Source organism: Gekko japonicus, unplaced genomic scaffold (assembly GCF_001447785.1).
Source record: "Gekko japonicus isolate JY-2015 unplaced genomic scaffold, Gekko_japonicus_V1.1 scaffold1217, whole genome shotgun sequence".
In the NCBI taxonomy this organism is placed as follows: domain Eukaryota; kingdom Metazoa; phylum Chordata; class Lepidosauria; order Squamata; family Gekkonidae; genus Gekko; species Gekko japonicus.
The window spans coordinates 230,624-252,262 of record NW_015173161.1 but is presented as its reverse complement, the minus strand read 5'-3'; the positions used below and the strand labels follow the sequence as shown (position 1 = coordinate 252,262).

The 21,639-nt window shown below is 41.4% G+C and overlaps 1 protein-coding gene across 3 annotated transcripts in view; it reads right to left on the bottom strand.

The window, feature by feature from the left end:
- Positions 1 to 21,639, bottom strand: part of SLC35B3 (solute carrier family 35 (adenosine 3'-phospho 5'-phosphosulfate transporter), member B3) — a 25,473-nt gene that overhangs the window by 2,448 nt on the left and 1,386 nt on the right. For all 3 annotated transcript variants that reach the window (XM_015422463.1, XM_015422465.1, XM_015422464.1), the window contains exons 2-9: positions 19,527 to 19,795; positions 17,434 to 17,555; positions 15,779 to 15,933; positions 11,973 to 12,080; positions 10,131 to 10,228; positions 6,985 to 7,077; positions 6,449 to 6,560; positions 3,845 to 3,914 (exon numbers count right to left, since the gene is read on the bottom strand). In XM_015422463.1, coding sequence (XP_015277949.1) covers positions 3,845 to 3,914; positions 6,449 to 6,560; positions 6,985 to 7,077; positions 10,131 to 10,228; positions 11,973 to 12,080; positions 15,779 to 15,933; positions 17,434 to 17,555; positions 19,527 to 19,727 — 959 coding nt within the window. In that variant the 5' untranslated portion in view covers positions 19,728 to 19,795. The remainder of the gene's footprint in view (positions 1 to 3,844; positions 3,915 to 6,448; positions 6,561 to 6,984; positions 7,078 to 10,130; positions 10,229 to 11,972; positions 12,081 to 15,778; positions 15,934 to 17,433; positions 17,556 to 19,526; positions 19,796 to 21,639) is intronic.

The window sequence follows — 21,639 nt, the reverse complement described above, 5'->3', positions numbered from 1 at the left end:
CTAGGGGAACTGATCTCTGTCATCTGGAGATCAATTGTAGCAGTGGGAGATCTCCAGGTCCCACCTGGAGATTGGCAACCCTAGGGGAAAGTCAGCTGCACAGCAGGGGGTTGAAGAGAATGGTTTGATGGCTGCTGGCCCAAGATTGGCAACAATAGTTCCCCAGAAGCCCCATCGTAAATGCACCAAACAATTCCTCAAGATTTTCCAAAACACTACTCTGTTTTGGGCTCCTGGGGAACTTTGAAGTAGCACCAAAGCTTTAAGATCTCTCCAGCTGTCACCTGGAGACTGGCAACAGCTTGTCTGGAGTGTGGGCAGCATGGCATTGTATCTGTCTGAGGTCCCCCTCTTCCTCCTCCTCCTCAGATCCCACCCTCAGCAGGCTTCATCCCTAAAATATCCTGGAAGTTTCCAACCTGGAGTTGGCAACCCTATGTCCTGGAGTTCGAACCTGGAGTTGGCAACCATCAGCCAACGTTTATCTGCCTGTCTGTCTTTACAACCCCCCCCCACACACACACACACACAGCCTCTGCCTAGGGAGCAGCTGACATCATTCTCCTCTCCCAACTGAAAATTCCAACTGCCTTGGGGGGGGGGGGTTTGAGGTGTGGAATGGAGTGTAGTCCAATCAGCTTCCATATGTAAATGACCTTGGAACGCTGGCCGGGACTGCACAAAGCAGCCAATGAACCCAGCCAGTGTCTTCCGAGTGGCAGTTTTTTCGGCCTAACACTAAAGGGGCCAATTTTAGAATTCTGGCACCCCAAACTCTTTTATAATAAGGGAGAGATTACAGCTCCTCCTTCAATTTCTACAATGCATTATGGATATCTATTATTTGTTAGGTTTCCCCCCGTCATCGTTTATTGCTGTAACATAAATCAGAGTCTCCCAAACATCAAAGTTGAGATATGCTTTTTCCCATGAAAAAACACAATTCACCCACAAACAGAAGTAACATTTAGACTCCATAAGAATCAGAATTGATGGAGGAGCCAACAAGTATAGCTTTAATCCCCAAACAGCTGTCCATCACCAGTGTTACCTCTAAGCTGAGTTAGTGTGAGCTAGCTCACAGTTTTTTAGCCTCCAGCGTGCACATTTTTGCCTTAGCTCAGGAAGGATGGCTCCAGAGCAAACTAATTTATGCAGTAGCCAAATCGCTCACTCACAACTTTAATGCCAGTAGCTCACAAAGTAGAATTTTTGCTCACAAGACTCCATAGCTTAGAGGGAGCATGTATCACCTCACACATTCTGCATGCACAGTAAGGGGTGACTGCATGGGACACAGTTCCTGTATTCTGCATTAAAAGACCCTTGTTGCTTCGCAGACATGTTCTAATAATAATGGCAGCACTGATCACCTGTTTGAAGGAATGGGGAGGGATAAATCCTGGTTCCCCCAACTCTGTTGAACTTATTTTCAGGAGGTATGAATGCCAGGAACCTTGCATAGAGCTGCTTGAGTTAGAGCTGGCTAGCTTTTTCACTCAGCGTCACACAGTTGTCAGAACCCACAGCTAACAACGAAGTACATGCATTCAGGAACGGTTATACTTTTATTGCAGAGCTATAGATGCAGTAACAAAGGGACTGTTAAGAATGGCGGCAGCCCCATGGGCATAATAGGATATAGGGTATTCGTATGCACCCCCCACAGTACTGGCCAATTAGGCGTCCTCCCACGTGCAGGCTAAGGCTTAGAGACCGTTAGGTAGCTAAAGCTAAGAATGAACATTCTCCCACGGCACCTAGGGAAATCCCAGACACTACAACACCCTCCTGCACATCTGTATAGATAAGCGTTTCAGCGCACAGCAGAAAAAGCACAGAAAGGAATGCAGTAGCAATTAACCTGAAATGAAAGCCATAGCAATTAACCAGACACAGACCCACCTCCCCAACCTTCATGGCGGCATAGCTGACACCAGTTCCCCCTTCTTAGTGCAGCTCCATCCCACACGGCTTTTGTCCCTGCCAGGTCCCATGTGCAGCTTTGTGGTGGTCAGAGGGGATCTCTTCCTCCCCTTTTCACCAGCAGGAAGAAAACTAGTTAGATCCAGCCCTGTAAGAGGATCTGAGGACCAGTGCTTGGGCTACAGTCTAATTTTTCATTTAGACCTATGTAAAAAATTACCCTTATATATTTATCAAACAATGGCTCTGAACATTTTCAAATTCTTAAAAATAATTTGTACTGACTGACCGAACAGTTCCCTAGTGCATACTCTCACATGACACTGTAATTCAAGTTTACTGAGATGCGAGGCAGACATTAATTCCAGTTTTAGCTTCACAGAAAGAGATTAAAACAACTGATTCATCAAATTAAAGTAATAAGAAGCAGTTTTATTTAAGGCACAAACGAGACAACAGAAAACATTAAGCCTGCATCTTGAAAGAGAGAGAACTGTCCCTCTGAATAATAAATGGAAAATATGCCCACATTTACAAGCATCTTTGGCTCACTCCCACCACTGCCCTCAAGCCCAGAAAAAGGGAACCCTAATAGGTTTACCAAATTTTCTGTGTGGTTCTAATTCTTGAGGACAAAAAAAAGGGGTGGTGGTGGTGGAACTGAACCTAGAAACATGGGACCCAGAACCTGAAAAGGTTAGTCAAATAGAAAAGAGGGCCAACAATAAAAGCTTACTATATAGAGTGTATAAAAAGATACATGTATTTATTAACAAATATATAAGGGCCCAATCACACCTCATGTAAACATACCAGAATCTAACACGCAAGGGCTAATGCATAGGACAATTCTACTGAGGACACTTTGGCTAAACCATCATAGGAAGGAACTTTCTGGACCAGAAATTATTACCAGTGAAACACCACTTGGCATGTGATTGCATCTTTGGAGGCCTCATTTGTACTTTTATTCTGTGCCTAGTGGTTTCATTTTGAAACAATTTTGACCTCTGAACAAGACCTATGCAGCCGAAACGCGTCAGGTCAAGTCCATCAGCCCTTGCGTGTTAGATTCTGGTATTTTTACATGAAGTGTGATTGGGCCCATATATTTTTTAATTCTTTGTTAATAAATACATATATCTTTTTATATACTCTATATATTAAGCTTTTATTGTTGGCCCTCTTTTCTATTTGACTAACCTTTTCAGGTTCTGGATCTCTAATTTTTGAGGAACCATCTGATTCCAGCCTACCTTCTGCTATTGGTTTCTATGTTGCTAGAACAGGGATTCGACAAAAAAAGTAGAAGGGGGCCAACACTTATTATTTATTTACGTTATTTATAGTCCACTTTTCTCACACAGACTCAAGGCGGATTACACAGAGTGAGTCAGTACAGTCAACAAGATGGGATATTCAATAATTCACACATTAGGATATTAGAAGAGACTGGAAGCCACCAGAAAGAACAGGAGCAGAGATTCCATTGCTGGGACCAAAGTACATAGCTGGCCACTGTGTTTTATAGTTTCTGGGTGCCCCTAAGTTTCTAGTTTCCTAACCAAAATAATATTAGATATTTGGGAATAGAAGAGGAGAAGATGATGATACTGGATTGATATCCCGCCCTTCATTCCGAGTCTCAGAGCAGCTTACAGTCTCCTTTCCCTTCCCCTCCCCACAACAGACACCCTGTGAGGTAGGCGGGGCTGAGAGAGCTCTTTCCAGAACTGTCCTTGAGAGAACAGCTCTGACAGAACTATGGCTTGCCCAAGGTAACACCAGCAGCTGTAAGTGGAGGAGTGGGGAATCAAACCCAGTTCTCCCAGATTAGAGGCTGCACACTTAACCACTGCACCATAATATTTTCAGCATATTCAAATTAATAAAACATAGATATGGAACTAATACTTACTGGAATGTGAATGGCTTTGTAAAAAACAAAAAGGAAAGTACAATTGTCATTGCTTTTCTTCCTGTTGTTACTGCAGAGGGGAGAAAGCATGAAAAACGTTCATTCTTGACCAACTGAAACATAGTTTTATGAGTTTTACAGATAAGCAACTCAAACACAAAGCCTCAACCTGACAACTCAGTCTGTCTTGAATGTTGCTGCAATGTATGGTGGTCCACAGTACAGAGAAAGTTAATTGAGCTTACACAAAATGACTGTGCACAAAGTTAGCAGTGAGCCAACATGACTTTTTGTTTTCAGTTGGATTTAAATAGGAGTAATTTTCTCTGGATTATGGCCCATGTGGATTCAGCTTCATACCGGCAACACTGAAAAAGTAATCCTGTCTGGCCATACAATTATGGATGAATTATCAGGGGAAATTTATTCCATTAACACCTTTACCAACATTCGCCATGCTGTGATCATGACCAGTGAAGGCTGTGTTGGCTAGACTTCCTCAGTTGGTATGATGTGAGCAATGCTTGAGGGTGCCAGCGCCATGGGTTTCAATGCTACTGGTACATCCTCCCCAAAGGGAGGAGTGGAAGGAGAAGGATCTGGAGATGACAGCCTGAAAGTCTCTGCAACCGGTCCGTAGCACCTAACTACCCAAATATGAGGGCTGTGAATTGTAATTACTATCCGTGTGTGTGTGGGGGGCATTTTAAATCCACAAAATTATTAATTAAGGTAATACTTGTTTATTTTTATGGTTCCACTATGTTGCCATAATATGGAATAATAAGGATAAGATCACAGATGATGTTCCCATTTAGCAATGAATATTTTAAAAATTACTATTATTACAATATCAAAAGTTCTTATGCTTCCCTTATTAGTTACCATAATATAGTACTTATATTATGGTAAGAAGGAAATACAGTGATTTACTTTTCAAGGATTAGTTCATTAAAAGGCAGATGATTTATCAATGTTTTTAACTGCACAACTGCCCTAATAAAGAATAAATATTGCTGTATGCTGGGTGGTTACTACAGCTCCAGATCACGGTAGCCTCTCCCTCCTCCTCCTCAACCTAAGAGTCACAGTTGGGCACACTGGAACATTTGAGACGGTTCTTTAGCTATGTGGGTTGCAGGCCACGAGGCCTTTAAAGGTCATTTTAGCGGCTGATATAAATCTGAGTCTTGTGCTTCTGCAACTGATGGACCATCTGCTGCTCAACAAGTGGAGGTGGCCCATGTGCCACTGTCCTGCTTGCGCTTTTGACCTTTATACTTGAGCACAGCTGGTGCTGAAAATAGTCATATGGGTAGCAACAACCCTTGACAGGACTTCAGGCCTTCTCTCCAAATTTATCTGCACATAGAGCTGCTCAGGGGTCTTGTTGTAGAAAAAGAGCTGCCGGAGCTCATTAGCATAACTCATTAGCATAACTTATTTGCATATGCCACGCCCCCTGACATCACCGGAAGTGACAGAAGGCCACACCCCCTGACATCACCGGAGAGCTGCTGCCAGGAAAGTCCAAGACCAAGACCCTACTGCACATTCAGATCTTTTGAGCTGGAACCCCAGGATGATTCCGAATGTATGCTGAAATGTTTAAAATGGGTTATGCAGTACAGGAGTGGATAATCAGTTTGGAAGGTGGCTGTGTGTACAACTGTCAATCCCCTTTCCAACCTTCAGTGTGTTATTAAGGGTCAACTTAACCCAGGCTGTGAGGGAAATGTGTGATTACACAACCAAAGGGGAGAGGTCTATAGAAAGTTATTGTAGTCATCAAAATATTCAAGCTTACAGTGGAAGACAAAAAGATGCGCAAGTATATTTTAATGCAAATGCTAACACAAGCTCCTACACCTTCCACTTGCTATTACTGTATTATATTTTTTCTTCCATTTTCTTTCACCTTGTTGACTCTTAGCACTTATTTGGTTTTGAATATCATAACTGACTTGCGGATACTGTCTAATAACAACAACAACAACAACAATAATTTCAATCTATACCCCGCCCTATCCCACAAGTATTTTAATGTTCCTGAATACATGGAATTTTGATCAGATACAAAAATGGTTAAAGTATTAAAAGTAACATCTCATTTAAAAAAGGCATTTTAGAGCAGACTATATTTATGGCTAAGAAACATGGAGATTTCCTATTTAGTCATTTCTTTTTTGCTACCTCATTTATTTTTATTTATTTATTTAATTAATTTACGTTATTTATAGTCCGCCTTTCTCACAGGGACTTAAGGCAGATTACACATAGTGAACCAGTACAATCACAAAAAAGGGGGACAATCAATAACCACATTTCTTTACCAGATAATACATGTGTTAAGATACATTTCTGAATTGGAAACGTGAACTTTGCAGATTATCTAAAATATGTGCATACAGTCTTTGTAAGTACCAGCACCGGATCAAAACCAAAAGCTGTACACTTCTAAAATAATTTACTGTTTGCCACATGAATCCATAAAACCATCCACAAAATCAACAAGCAGTAGATAAAGTAGAAATAATTCCATAAACTTGACCAGACAGCGGGATTTTGTTACGATTTTCTGTTAAAATATGAATAATGTAATACCTGTTACAGCCAAAAGAGCCCCAAAGATTTTAATCAAAGCCAGAACAAAAGAGATTCCAAAATACCCAGTCAAGGAAAACAAGAATGCGTAGCCGTATGTCTGAACTGGATGCTGCAAGAACAACAAAAAAATTATTAGGAAATGCAAAACAAACCCTGAGGTACTACAAAATGAAATAAAGTTTTGTAATGAACTGTCTGAAATAAAGCAGAAATGCTCACAGTATTTAAAAGATTTTATTTAATTCTGATTGAATAATGGAGAAAGTAATAACAAAATTATAAAAACCATTCCTTGACTTTTCAAAATGAATATAACTTTCTGATGAGGTTGCATATATATAAGAGTTTTCAGGCTAAACAATTGGTATTAGTTTATGAATCATACAATTTATCTTATTTAAATACACGTAGCTTTTGTTCAAGCTGCGCTAAGAATGGCCAAACTACATTAATAGCTTTTTACAAACAAGCAGTCACACAGTAAATAGCAAACACTATATATTTTTTTTTAATTAAAAAATTAATGTGTTTACCTTAGAACAAAATGTTACTGCAGGGGTTAAGCCATTAGTGCAAGTCAGTCCCAATAAAATGTAGAGGAAACCTATTGAATAGGAATACAAAACCTGCAATAGTTACAAAAACAAATTATTTTAACCTTAGGGAATTTTAAAGAGGTCCTAAAATCGTGTGCTTTGTGGCTCAGTTAGCATATTCCCTACTTTGGGAAGTAACATTTCTCTAGCCGATTGTGGGCCATCTCACACAACTGACTGAAGGGCTATCGATGTTTCTGAAGGACTAAGTTGATAAACATGTGTGACGCTCCTTGTCCACTCACACGGGTGCCTAACACCCTCTACAACCTCTCTTCTTCAGGTCATGGGTTATACATAGGTCAGGACGTCACACTCGCCATCCTTGTCTCTTTTAAAATCTACAGAGAGTCATGACCATCTCAAACCTCAGGTCCTCTCTCTCACTCCCAGGGAGATCGCTGCCACCATTTATTGATATCCTATAATATAGGTATGTAGACCGAGATACTAAATTGTGTGTGTTTCTTTCCGTATGACATGCAGCCAACAGGGTTAATCAAAACAATAAACTTTTATTTATAAGAACAAAACATTGAGGAAAGTAAAGTCTAAGAAAGGTTTCACTTCCATTGAACTTTTGAACTAAGGTCCTATACCTACAACTAGGATCCTTTAGTGACAAATTTACTTCTAAGACAGTTCCCATCAGTCAGAAAACCCTCTTTTCACCTCAGCACTTGAGCTGTCTACTTGTGTGCTGCTAACTCGTTAACTGTCATTTCTCAACCGCTGTTTCCAAGTCCCCTCCTCTCAACATTCCATCAGCTCACATTGGCTGCTCTTAGGGAGAGGCTGAACCTAGCCTGTCCGTCACAGCATGCTTCATCTGAAAATTAACACATTTCATCTGAAAATTAACACACTGATATGGGGGCTCCCTGTAAAATGGTCAGCCGTTTCATGCAACCACACCAGAACATGGCAGTTAGTTAGTCATGAATATGGCTGTGTGGATTGGACCCAGGAATGATGAGAGCCACCATGGGTCCTTGGACAAAGATTCCGCCTGGGCTCCCCACATGACCCTGGTCCAAATCAAATATCATGACAAAACAAATCACTTGGCTGGCTGTTACCATGCATCTGTGATCATAATAAACGAATAATCATAATAAACGAATCCATCTTTCAGTCCATTTGGAACAGGCATAACTAATTAGAAAATAAAACTAGGAATCTAATTAGAAAATAAAACTAGGAATCTCAAAATTGGCCACCATCTTCAGAATGATTGTTGGCACTCCAGTGACAAAAATGAAAGGAGTCAGAATATACTGGCCCAGGTTATCTCCAGACCCACCCACCCCCCATGGGGTGTTGCTCATTTATTACCACTGAGGCAGATTAACATTCCATTATCAAGCATGTCAAGGGTGTGTGTGTGTATGGGGGAGGGGAAGCATCCTTTTACAACTTTGATCGATTATGGGTAAATAATAACTCTGTCTTTCTGTTCACAGTATTGACAAAGGTTTGCTGCTATACTATTATTAAATACATTCTAAGTTGGCAAGGATGGATGAGAAGAAGTTGAGACCAAGACTTAAAAATAAGGAGGAGGGTTAGAAGGGGGAGAGAAAGGAATAAAGATAGATCATGAAAGGAAGCAAGCAAAATGAAGGAGAAAAGTTTGGAGAAGAAGAGAAATTAAGTAAAAGACAACAAAAGATTTTAAAAAAACATTTTGCTACAATACACTAAAAGGCCTGCGCTTTTGCAAGATCTGACTATGCAGATATAGAGCTGGGTAGAACTAAAGGAAGGAGGAAACCATAGACTGGTGATGACAATGACCTTGTTAGCAGGCTGCATCCTAGCAATGACTGTAGCAGCCATCAGTTATCCTGGCTTCCTTGATGGATTTAGCAGCATCTGATAGGCAAGGCAAGTGTCTACCTCAGTAATAAACTTTGCAGAAAAGCCTGGCCAGCAGAGTTAGAGCGACGGCTGTTTACTGTGCTCTGCTGCCCCAATGCTTCTAGAGGCTTCAGTGCAAACTGCATTAGAAGTTAAAAATAAAATAAAATAAAATGCATTCTGTGAATGGAGCACCCTCCAGCTGACTTGGTCCCTGGCAGTTTTGTCCCCCCAGTCCCTCCCTCTCAGTTGCCCTGATGGGATCTGTTGGGACTGCAAGTGGATAATACTCCACAACTGCCCTCCTGGCCATCAATCTACAAACATTCAAACTTGTATTTAAGCCCTAGGTTTTTTTGCAAGGTAACATGGGAACTATAATATACCAGCATTTTGAGTTCAGGCAGATTTCAGTTTTAAGGTTTCCTCTCCCAGTTTCAGCAACCATTATGAGCCTCACACTGCAGCAAGCTGGTGAGTGAATCCAGTCAGTAACTCTTCCTTCTTTCATACCACTATATATTTAGTATAACAGAATAGTACACTAATGATAAGCTTCCTCTTTATCTTGTTTAGTACTAAACACGAAGTGGCATGAAAAGTACTGAAAGAAAAGGCTATCAAGTTCTGCGGTGATTTCATGACTGGTTAATGCATGCTGAGACTGGTCGTCCCTGGTCTGCCATTTGGACCAGGGGGGATCTATATGGAGACTGTAAAAGCTCCTGTGTGTCTTCTGAGTCTCCACACCTGATCTTACGTGGTGATATTCCCAAATATATAATTTTAAGGCTACAATGTGGTCTCTAAATTTAGTTAGTAGTAAAAACTACTTCACCCCCTGTAGTCCTAGAATAGCCTTTATCAGTAAAGAAGGTGCCTAGTGAAGTTTTGTATTTGAATTGACAATATAACAGCAAAGAAGACAACTTTACAATCTTGAATTTCTATAAATTTATGCTGGAAGCTGACACATGTTTAAATGCTTTGTTTTGTTCTTTCTTTTGTCCCATTTCTTTTTCATGGTCCTCAGTTTGCAAGATCTGAGCAAGGCTGTAAATGATGGGATGCTTTGGAGGTCATGAATTCACAGGGCCGTCATAACTTGTAAGTGATCTGACAGCACTCAACACACACAACTTTACATGGGAGGCAGAAATGCACCAGAATTCAATATCCTGACACCTAATTAACTGAACGACAATACAGAATGGAACAGATACCATTTCGGAATTGGATCCATTGTGCAACTTCATAGCTTTTTCCTGCACATTTCCTATCACTGCGTCTGCACAGAGGGCAAGAGATATGAGGACCACACCTTAAAGTAAACAGAAAAAGAGAAGTGAACGTACAAATTTCAAAATAGTATATAACAACCAGGGACCTGCAGGGGGGGGGGACCCCATCCGTTTTGTCCCCACCCCATGGCCTTCTCTTGCTTGGCCTCCCTCCAAAACACGTTCCCTCCCTTTCTGCACCCCGTGCTTCTGTCACTTCCCTCCTCTTGGACTCTGCTGTCCTTCCCACTGCCTCAACCGCATGCTAGCCAGCCTGCCAGTCCCACTGCACTGCTCGGCCACTTCTTTTCCAGCCGGCCTCCTCTGTCTGAATGACTAAGCAGCATGTGGGGTCAGAGGGGGCTTCCCTTTGTCCCACCTGTCTGCTTGAAACACTGTTGTCTCTGCCTGCCCCCTTGCCATTTGCCCTGCTGCCCCCCCTCTCCGCTGCACATCCTCGACCCCCCACCACTCTGCCTGCCCACCCATCCTCCCTGCTGCTTTGCCCAACCAACTGTCCTCCTCCCTGATACTTTGAGGGGAATGACTGAGGGGTGGCAGCCCCCGCCCTTTCCCCTCCCCCACTTGGAGGATGGACAAAATAAAAATACAATCATTTACAGAACAAACAGCAAATATTGTCCAATTAATGCCACTGGACTTTTTAAAGTTTGTCCTGAACCATGGCTCTCCTAAGTCCTTTCCGTTCCCGAAGCAGTTTGAGATCTGGGATGCTGTTTGGGAAACAGAGACCAAAAGTCCCTTGGCCATGCAGAGTTCTTTTCAAAAATAGATACAGATCCAGTTTCTAAAAAGAAGCAAGGACGTTTCCTGAATGCATCACCACTTACATACTTTTAATGATTACAGAGGGGGAATCTAATCTGTCTAAATGGTGTAAGGGATAACAAATGGAGTGAGAGGAGGGGGGGGAAACCACAGAAGACACCCTAAGCCTTTGAAAATTACGCTGTCTGCTCAGGGGTTTTTTTTTTATAGATCATCTCTACTACTGTAGGATAAATGGGGGAGGGGGAGGGTTGGAAAGAAACTCTTATTGTTATCATCCCCCCCCCCCAATTTCAGAATGTATATTTATTCTGGGTCCAAGAAAGCAACTGTTGCTTTCTTTGCTGTCAACGTATTTAATGTATGACCAAGAGTTCTTACTACTGTGTGTTTCTTTAGGCTTATTTTTCCCTTTTGCACAATAATGCTTACCATGTTCTTCAATGCTATTAAAAGAGCTTTAAATCTAATTTCCCAATGTCTGCCGGACACAATACTGGTAATATTGTTCACAGAGCCAATACTTTAAAACCACTCAGCTTTTATGTTTATAACATTTGTATCAGCAAAAATTACAAGTTCCGTTTAACCTCCAAGCACAGCTTTGTCTCCTTGGGCAAAACTGTCACATGTAAATAGATTTGCCCTTGACAATGTGAATGTTTAAAGAATTTTGATTAAATTATACAAGTAAAAAAAATGCTTTGGCTAAGACTCCTACAAACTTGGGTGTAAATGCTTCCACTAAATTGGATTACAAACTAGGTGGCCAACATCAAAGCATTATCGTTCCACGTCCAGAGTTGCTAGACCAGTCCCAAAAAGCTTAGATGGCCCAGTAGCTATGGCTGCGGTGACTTCACAAACAGCAGAATTATATGCAGCCACTGCATGGATGACACAAACTGTGTCGCAAACAGAAATATTAACCACACGTCCACTTTCACAAAAAGCTTAATTCTTGTAAACATTCATTTCAAAGGTTCTTTTTTTTACCTGTCAAGTTGAAATTTGGTGCAATTGTGCTATCAGCAAGCGTAAACCATATCAAGCCCAAGCTCATACATAGTGCAGCGGAAACGTCGGCAATATTGTAACGTTTTCCTATGCCAGAAAGAAAATTAACTGGGTTGATACAACAGCGTAACACATGGTTTTTCAATCTTATCTTCAGCGCATGGAAACCAACATCAAGCACCCTTTCTATCCCTGCCGTCAAAATCTTTGGGCCAATTCATTCATTATCTCATCAACACAGGGCTGCTTCATCTGCTCGAACCCTTCCCACACTTTTGCAGTACTACAGAAGAACATGTAGAGATGGTAGATGATGTGCGTTCTTGTCCTCAGACCCTCTGCTGCCCCGTCTTGTTTCTTTGGGGTCTCCCCTAGCCTCAGAAAAAGGTCAGGTGGTCCAGGGTTATTGCACCCAAGGCCTCCTTGTCTCCTCAGGAGGGCTTGAACCTAAGCTGTAGGTTCAACCTAAGCTTCCTCTTTGGCCCAGTTATGAGGAAAGGTTAAGGCGCTTAGGGCTCTTTAGCTTGGAGAAACGACGACTGAGGGGTGACATGATTGAGGTTTATAAGATTATGCATGGGAAAGAGCAGGTAGAGAAAGAGGTACTTTTCTCCCTTTCTCACAATACAAGAACTCGTGGGCCCTCCATGAAATTGCTGAGCGGTCGGGTTAGAACGGATAAAAGGAAGTACTTCTTCACCCAAAGAGTGATTAACACTTGGAATTCACTGCCGCAGGAAGTGGTGGCGGCTACAAGCATGGACGGCTTCAAAAGGGAATTAGATAAGCATATGGAGCAGAGGTCCCAGTGGCTATTAGCCACAAGGTATAGATAGGGACTCTGGGGCAAGTGATGCTCTGTCATCTTGGTGCTTGGGGGGGTCAACAGTGGGAGGGCTTCTAATGTCCTGGCCCCACTGGTGGACCTCCTGATGGCACTGGTATTTCTGGCCACTGTGATACAGAGTGTTGGACTGGATGGGCCTTTGGCCTGATCCAACATTGGCATCTCTTATGTTCTTATGGAGTCCTTATAATCTCTCCCCTTCACTCCAACCCTGCTCCCTGGGGCCTGAAAATGCCAATCCCCAGGTGCTGGCTCTTTCTGGCTTTCCTCTCCTCCACCCATTCTCCCCTGACTTTGCATTTGGCCCATCGTCTGATGGTTTCCTCTGGAGCTGCCCTGACCAGGGGGTCAGAGGCTACAATCCTACGCCTCGCGGGGTGGCCATCCCAGGTAGGTGGAGATTCTCTTATCATCACTAACACCGCTGCTTCCCTGGCAACTGGTGGTGACATCACCAGCTGGTGCCAGGAGGCCTGTGGCCTTGGCAGCAGCTGCTGGAGGCTGTACCTGCCTCCAGCGCCCAATACATCCTCCAAGTTCCATGTGAGCAGCCAGAGGGATGCAAGGATGGGTGACGGGTTGGGCAATGGAAGCACCTGGCCGGTTGTGGGTGCTGAAGACTTCAGTGTTGGCAGCCCCAGGTGTAGCATGGCTGGCCTGGTCTTTGATATCGGTGGCTGCGTTGGGCTTGGGGTGGCTGGTCAGCATGGTGGCAAGTCTGGGCTCGGGGCAGCTGGCCCGGTCGATGACAGTGCCGACTCTCAGTCAGGTATGTCGGGCAAGGGGGCTGCTGGGTTCAGGCCAAAGGGTGGGATGTGAACCAAACCTGCACAATGCTCTATTTCAGTGCAGCCCACAGTGGTAGCATGAAGAATAACAGCATTATCTGCATTTCCCACAAGGTCTCCCTGCCTGAGTATATTTACTGGAAAAGTGTTGGAAACAGCTCTGCAGGAGCAGTGCCCATGCCACCATGGCAAAATATGTCCTCATTTACACACGTGGAAATAATGTGGTGGAATGCTGCAGAAAGAACGTATTGCACCACTTTGGAATAAAGTTGGAGAATCATGAATGGTTTTATTTAGGAATGCTCCTATATGTTAAAAACTTCTTGCCAACAGAAAGTTAGAACAGTAAGCAGAGATTGGGGGGGGGGGTAAAAGCTTTTCCCCTGATGGACTAGTTGTCTATTTGCATGGATTTGTTTATGTGAAGGAACCTACAAAGCTGGAATCCTTCACCTGTAGTCCAAAGCGGTACATTCCATTCTATCACCTTCACATTCTCCAGCGTGTGTAACTCAGGCCTATGAACCTTCCCTTTCAGGCAATATCCTTGCCAACTAAACCAAAAGCGATGGCCTCCACGCATCTTCTGCCAGACCTGAAATTTCATGATATATCGCTATCTCTGCGCACCATTCACATTCTTTTGACCCACAACAGACAAATTTCGCAAGTAGCACTCTGTATCTTCCTTTTTAGCATGTTCAGAAGCATTATCAAAATACTTTGATTGTTTATTTAAAGGAAAAAGGGGATTTCAGCCTTGAAATCACTTTAATATTGCAGATTATTTATGAAGTAAATTGTTCTTTTGTTCGTTCCACTCCATTAGTGAGCTGCCACTGAGCTTCCAAACGCACAGCTAGCTGTACTTCGAGCAGCAGAGTGTTATGCACTCAGTTAAGAAACCTGTTTTGTTGGGTTTGCCAGGGTACAAAAGAGGGGGGAAACCCAGCATAAGCATGGGACTACAATGTTACTTTGTGGTTAACCAACAGAGCACTGGTAACACTTTACAGATTTCATTAACAGAACTAGGGGATTAACCATTTAGGCACAAGTTTCTATCAAAGGAAGGGGTCTCAGACTATTACAGTGATTCTTCTACCTTGGACTTCCCACAGTTATAACTAAGACCGCAACCAATAAAAATAAAACAGCGGCGTCAACTTTCCTTGAAAGGCTTAGAACTCACGAGAGGAAAACATACTGTCCTATATGGGGCTTTGAGGTCACCAAAGCAGCAAAAAGCCTGAGGGAGACAGGTTTCTGGTCCCCACCCCCGGCATAAACAAATATAAAAGAATTAAAGGTAAAGGTTTCCCTTGCTCGAAAGCCAGTCGAATTCGACTCTAGGGTGTGGTGCTCATCTCCATTTCCAAGTCGAAGAGCCAGCGCTGTCCGAAGACTTCTCCATGGTCATGTGGCCGGCATGACTGGACGCCAAGGCACACAGAACACTGTTACCTTCCCACCGAAGTGGTACTTATTTATCTACTTGCAATTTCTTGCTTTTGAACTGCTAGGTTGGCAGGAGCTGGGATGCGGTACTAGGGTCTTGAACTGCCGAAGTACTGGCCTTCCAGTCTGCAGTTCAGCGTCTTAACTATTGAGCCACTGTGGCACAGCTACTACTAAGTACTGGCCTTCCAGTCTGCAGTTCAGCCACCGCGGCCCTTATAACAGAATTACACAGCCACTACTTGGACATAGGTGATTTTTAGAGTTGGCCCTCTTTGATCCTAAACAGCCACTACTTGGACATAGACACACGGAGTTGGATAAAGGAGGGATACCAGTCTAATAATTCCACTGCTGGGGTTTGGAAGACAGCTGTTCCTATGCATTCTAGTAGATGGCAATAGAGCTTCTGATGCTTTTCCAGTCAATTATTAAGCCTGTCTTCACAAACACAGAGGCTTTCAATGAAAGTTGAGATTTTCACAAGTTTGTGAAAGTTGTAGAAAAAGATTGTGGGGAGAATCTACACTGTTTGCAACCTAATCCAAGTTTGTACTGGCTGTTAGCTCAGGAGTTAATAGAGTTGGGTGTAGCCAAAACCACATGGGGGGAGAGAAAAGAAACACTGGCATCTTTACAAGGCTTATCTTCTGAAATGAACAGCATTAAATAGCAAGAATAAGGCATACCTTGTATAAAGACTCCTCCTATCATAACTGGGATCAGTTTACAGCACTTGAAGATTACTTGTGTGGGATAATTCAGATATCCTAAGGAGGTATTTGATAAACCCATCGTCCCCACTGTTAGAAAAGCTATTATCATGTAGGTTTTGCCTGGGATCCTGGAAAATATAAATGAAGCTCTGTATTGGGAGCAAACAGTAAATCTAACAAGAGGCTTTAAACACGGTGATCAACAGATGATATAAATAAAAGCTGGTGTCCTTCATAATATTTATCAAAGTGCTGGAATCTGAATGTCTCTAATCTGAAATGGTGACAAAGGCTTTTCTTCTACTGCAGTACCCTGAAGGGTAGTGGTTAGTTCTACTGCTGTTTTATAGACACTTTTTTATTTTTCAAAACAACCAGGGGGAAGAGGCTAACAAACAAGCCAACAACTAGAACCACAATCCACCAAGCACAGCTGCTATGTACCTTTCATTCTTTGGAATGGGAATATCACATTAATCTGCTGAAAGGAAAGGAGGAAGGGCCCAAAGTCCATTCTTCAATGAGGAAACATGTGGTCCTCCAAATGGAATTATTCCAAAATAACTTGAGAACTTCACTTCTGGGGGCTTCCACGTTGCCCCACAAAAAGCTGAATATAATAGCTTGATTTCCTATTATAACCCCACCTATTATATCCAACAACGTTAGATTTTTTTTTAAAATGCAGCTGAGACTATACAAGTTTTCCTGATTTCCTTTTCTGAATGCAGCTCTTTGTGATAAATTAAAAGGCCCCTGGGATTTCAAGAGGGCCTTTAGGGACTAATGCAAGAAGAAAAGCCTACAGCCAGAACAAGTGTGTTTGAAACAGTCTCTAGATCAAATGTTTCCACCATTCTTCTGACAACATGCAGCTGTATCATATGTCCTGAAAGACTTGCCTTCTAGTATGTGATTGTACTGGAATTATTTCATGTAGGCCAGCAAAATGTTACTTTTAAACAGAGTAAAGGAGAAAAAGCATGCATCTCTCAATAGAAAATGTCTTATGAGTGTATGACTAGATGTGCCAATTTTTTGTTTGGATGCAATTCACAACCTTCCATATTAAGAGGAGATTCTACACCATATCAGTTGTATGTGGACAAATCATATATTGCTGACAAGTTAATAACAGGTGGTATTTTAAAGGGACCTACAAAAATATCAGGCACAATGTTTAGGCAGAGATTTGATCTGACCACGGTCTACGGGTTTCTCTACCTTACATTACAATCCTAAACAGTTACACCATTCTCAGTCTATTGTGGAGCCAAACTAAATGTGATGGTGGCCAAGGTCCACCCCATGGATGCGACGCCATTTTAAAAGCAGTTGTAGTTTTTTAAAAATTGCCATGAGCCCCCAAATCTGGATCTAGTGTGCAGTGGCCCCAGGACATCTTGATCCCCCATGCCATTTCAGGTACAAAAACAGCTCCCCCCCCAGATGTTTAATTTGGCTGAAAAGGCATCTACATTCCTTGAACTCTGCTTAGGACTGCATTGTAAGCTTAGAAGACCATGTTTAGATTTAATGGATATTCAAAGAAACTGCCTTCAGATGGCAGTCAAATTTAACACACTTAAGGTTCAGATAACTTAAGAAACAGAGAACAATTATCATACCGTCTCCTTTTGTCCTGAATAAGCTGCAGCTCAACTAGTCCAAAAACAGAATAAAACCCAAATTGCACTAGTGTTAGGTACCAGCCAAAGGGCTTAAACCCCTCCACTGAAAATATCAGTTCCTGGAGGGGGGAAAAAAAAAGAACACCAAGATATTTTATTAAAAATATTTTCTCTATAGTTATATTACATCGTTTGTAATATCAGCATGCAACTTTTAAACTCAATTTCATGAGAAGTTTGCTGTCTTTGTATCCAGTCGTTTTTGTTCCCCTTGTTAAAAATGTATCAAGTTAGAGAAAATGGATTAATTTTTTCTTGATAGTAATTCATGTACTTGAAATCTGAACAGTCATGTCCCATTTAAATAAAATTTGCTTTGTTGGACTACAGGAAGGGGTCAAAGTTTCTAGAAATGAGGGATTTGATTGAGGGGTTGTATCATGCTGAGGGAAGGCATTTCCATCAGAGGAACAGAAATTACCTCCCCTCTCCCCTTCCTTTACCCCCCACTGAGTTACCGGGGGGGGGGGCACTACTGGGGCCCTTTGTAAGGTAGTAAAATGGAATGCTGCTATGAGAGGGGAAAGTCTGCAAATTGCACCCCTCCAATCCTGTCTTTAAAACTGGTATGCCAGTCAAAAACTTCTGGAAAGTCTTTAAGTAGGGAATGAAAGAAACAACCTTATTCTTTTTGTTTCCCAGTAATTGGTATTCAGAAGTATGGATGTTCCATTGAGGTTTCATATTTAATGGCTGATGGCAGGTCTACCCTCTCGGGATTTGTCTAGCCCCTTTTAAAGCTTTCTAAGTCAGCGGCTGCTACCGCAGCTTGTGGCAATAAGCTCTGTGAGTTAATTATGTAGTATGTGAAGAAGTACTTTCGTTAGCGCTGTGTTTTGGATAGACAAATCAGTTTTATGGAGTAATCCTGAATTCTAGCATTACGAGAAGAAAAATCTCAACCAATTTCTCCATCACATTTATTTTATAAACCTCTATCTAATCCTCCCATTTTAGTGATTTTTTAACTGAAAACCCTCATAAGGAAACTGCTGCTAACCCTGTCATCACTTTGACTGCCTTCCTCTTCCACTTTTGCCAGTCCTGCAATATCCTTAAGATGGAGTGGATCAGAACTGTATACCGTATTCCAACCCTGCCACACCACAAATCTGATACAATTTTATTTGGATACTGATTTCTGATAAACTATTGGTCTGCCACCAGTATCAGTGGAAGGAGAAGGAGAAGCAGCCCTTTTCTTGTAGATCAGCTGGCTCAATATAACAGAACATAATTTGGTAGAAATAATAATTGTAGTTGGCACTGTAAATCTTGTAGTAGCCACTACAGTCCTCATGTGTATCTAAAATACAGAAGGGCTATTTCATAAACTGCCTAGGGAAAAATCTGAGTTTGTCATTGATGCTGGCAAGCAGAAACTTGTATGATGATACATGTGCCCAGCATCTTGTTTAAATTGGGTCACTATGCACGCAACATGCTATGCATTCAATGGTACATTACCAGCACAATGCCAGCCCCTACTGTGGCTCTCTGATAAACTAGCATGGCACTCACAGTTGCTGAAGGCCCCATTTTTAATAAGATGCTGGCATGTGCAACCTCACATGGTTAAATTATTCTTGCTTACCCATGTTACGTTTAAAGTGGACCCCAGACTGTACAAGCGGGGGTGGTGGTGGTGGTGCAGCCAATTAAGAATCTTTAACAAACATATCTGCATGATCCAAGTACTTGCTGCAGTCACCTGAGGTGGGAACAGCTACTCTTTTAATCTACCAAATCAGTTTATAATTCTTAATATTAATAATGTGTTTAACTGAATGAACACACTCACATTTTCACCTCAGTCTGAATCCTCATATGTGCTTGGAAGTGCTCAAAAAACTCTATTTTCCGTGTTTGCTTTAATGGAAGGGGCCAGTTAGGTCTGGTATACAACATCCTATAACACTGAAATGAATGGATAAGCCCTTGCATCAGAAAGTAAATGCTGCAGGTAATAATGATAATTCTGCTGAAGGAAATACATACATTTATTGTAAACATTACATGATAGCACATACCTGTAGATATCCATAAATAAGATAGAACAAAAAAACTCCAAAAACGCAAATGAAAAACTGAGTAGGCTTGTTAAATTTGCTGAGATTAATTCCAAGAACTATTACATCATCTACGGATTTGATATGTGGCGACATCACTTGGGATTTCGAAGGTACAGTGATAGACACGTGCTTCCGAGAGGAATTGTATTTCAGATCCATGATTCCTAATCTGCTGCATTCGGTGACAATGAAGTCTTTTCCTTATTTGTTTTGAAACTGAAAACAACCTAAAATCAGATTACAATATCATTCACAATGAAAGCCATACAAAATTTCCCCACTCCAAATACATTTTTTTTAAAAAAACAACCTGTTTGCTTCAAGATTGCACAAGGATTTTCTAAATTCCTATAACTCCTTCCAAACCATCACATTACAACAAGATAACCAACAAATATGCTAGAACTGGTTATCTTGACTCAACATAACTGGCAGAATTAACACAAGTTCTATATTGCCAGTGAGCACATGAACAGAAAAATGATACAATTCCTAAATTTTATAAGCTACAATATGTGCTAATTCAAAGATGACTTCATCCCCTCTTAACTTTTATAACACTTCTGTCTTAGTTTGACATTTCCTGATTGTACTGGTCATATTATTGTTCAAAGACCAGAAAAGAAAAACTCGAAGTCCATTTATAAACCTGGATGTTAAAACTTTGCAATACGCACACATTGAAAGTCATCCCACTGCACACTGATGTCAATTGAAAGTTACTCCTTCACCACAGCATTGAACTACTTGCAGTCTTTTAGTTGTTCTAAACCAAAATTAACAGGAAAATGGGAGAGGCTGTGGGGGCTCCCAGGAGAGGGAAAGAAATAGTCGTGGAGAGGATACAGATGATAATCAAATGCCCCCTGCAAGGCCTTGCAGATCCCCTGCTTGTATCGATTATAAACTTGATCCTGTATAGAGTTTGGTTGATTTCAACTGTCTTAGCTGACCTACCTACACACAACCAGGTAGTAAAAATGTATAACCTAGGTCTGTTAACAGTCTGAACTTCAAACCACTTAAAAAAAGAGTACATATTATATTCATATCCTTGTGTTTAGAATTCCTCTTCTAGAATATTTTATATGCTTCAAGTGTAAAAGGATTTTGCAACATATAATCCAACTGGCAATAAATTAAAACATTCTGAAGACTGAACTATCTGCTACATAGCGGTCATAAATTGGTGTGTAATGAATTTTGGAGAGTTTAACACATATCCTGTTTTCTTAAACGATAGCAGTCAGCAGTTCATGTTGCGCTTATAGTGTACAATAGAAAAGGTAGCAATAGTCTTAAAATATGTTAAGTAGGAAAAATAGATTGTTTCTGCCTTCTTGTGATGTAAAACTTGCTATTAGTACTAAAGGTGAACAATGCAACAGTGTCAGCATCTTGAACTTTCTTAGGAATAGATGCTTTCCTTGATCATGATCAATAAAAAGGAAAAGAGTTTCTACTCCAGTTGTTAGTAATAATTTGGACCCTTTCTTTGAACCCAGATAAAATTTGTAATTTTCCCTTCATCTGCCAACACAAGCTATTTCAACATGACAACATCAAAACTGAAGTTAAACCATAAAATACTTCCATACTTAATAATTACTTAGGATCTGTACAGCACTTTCATTGTTCAATGGCCTTTATAGACATTTTCATGTAACCCTTACAACAGCCCTATGAAGTAGGCCAGTATTATCATCCCCATACTGAGGATGAGAGAGAACAGGTACTTTCAGACATCACAATTACCCTGTGTTTGTCCATGGTGGACAGGAACCTGGCTTGTTTCCTGTGTTTGTGCGCTCCCTTCTTCCTCCTCCCCTTTGTGAGGAGTTCATTTCCTCCTCACAAATGGGATTCTAAAACACAGTTTTATCCTAGATTGTGGGGAGAACATAAAACATAAAAAAAATTATATCCCTTAGTCACAATACAGGATAACATGGAACGAGATTAATAATTTCAGGAAGCCTCTCAAGAGTCGCAAGAACTGGCTAACATAAAATATACTGTTTATGTAACTGCTTCGGGACACATACCAAATTTCTTATTTGAATCAACAAAT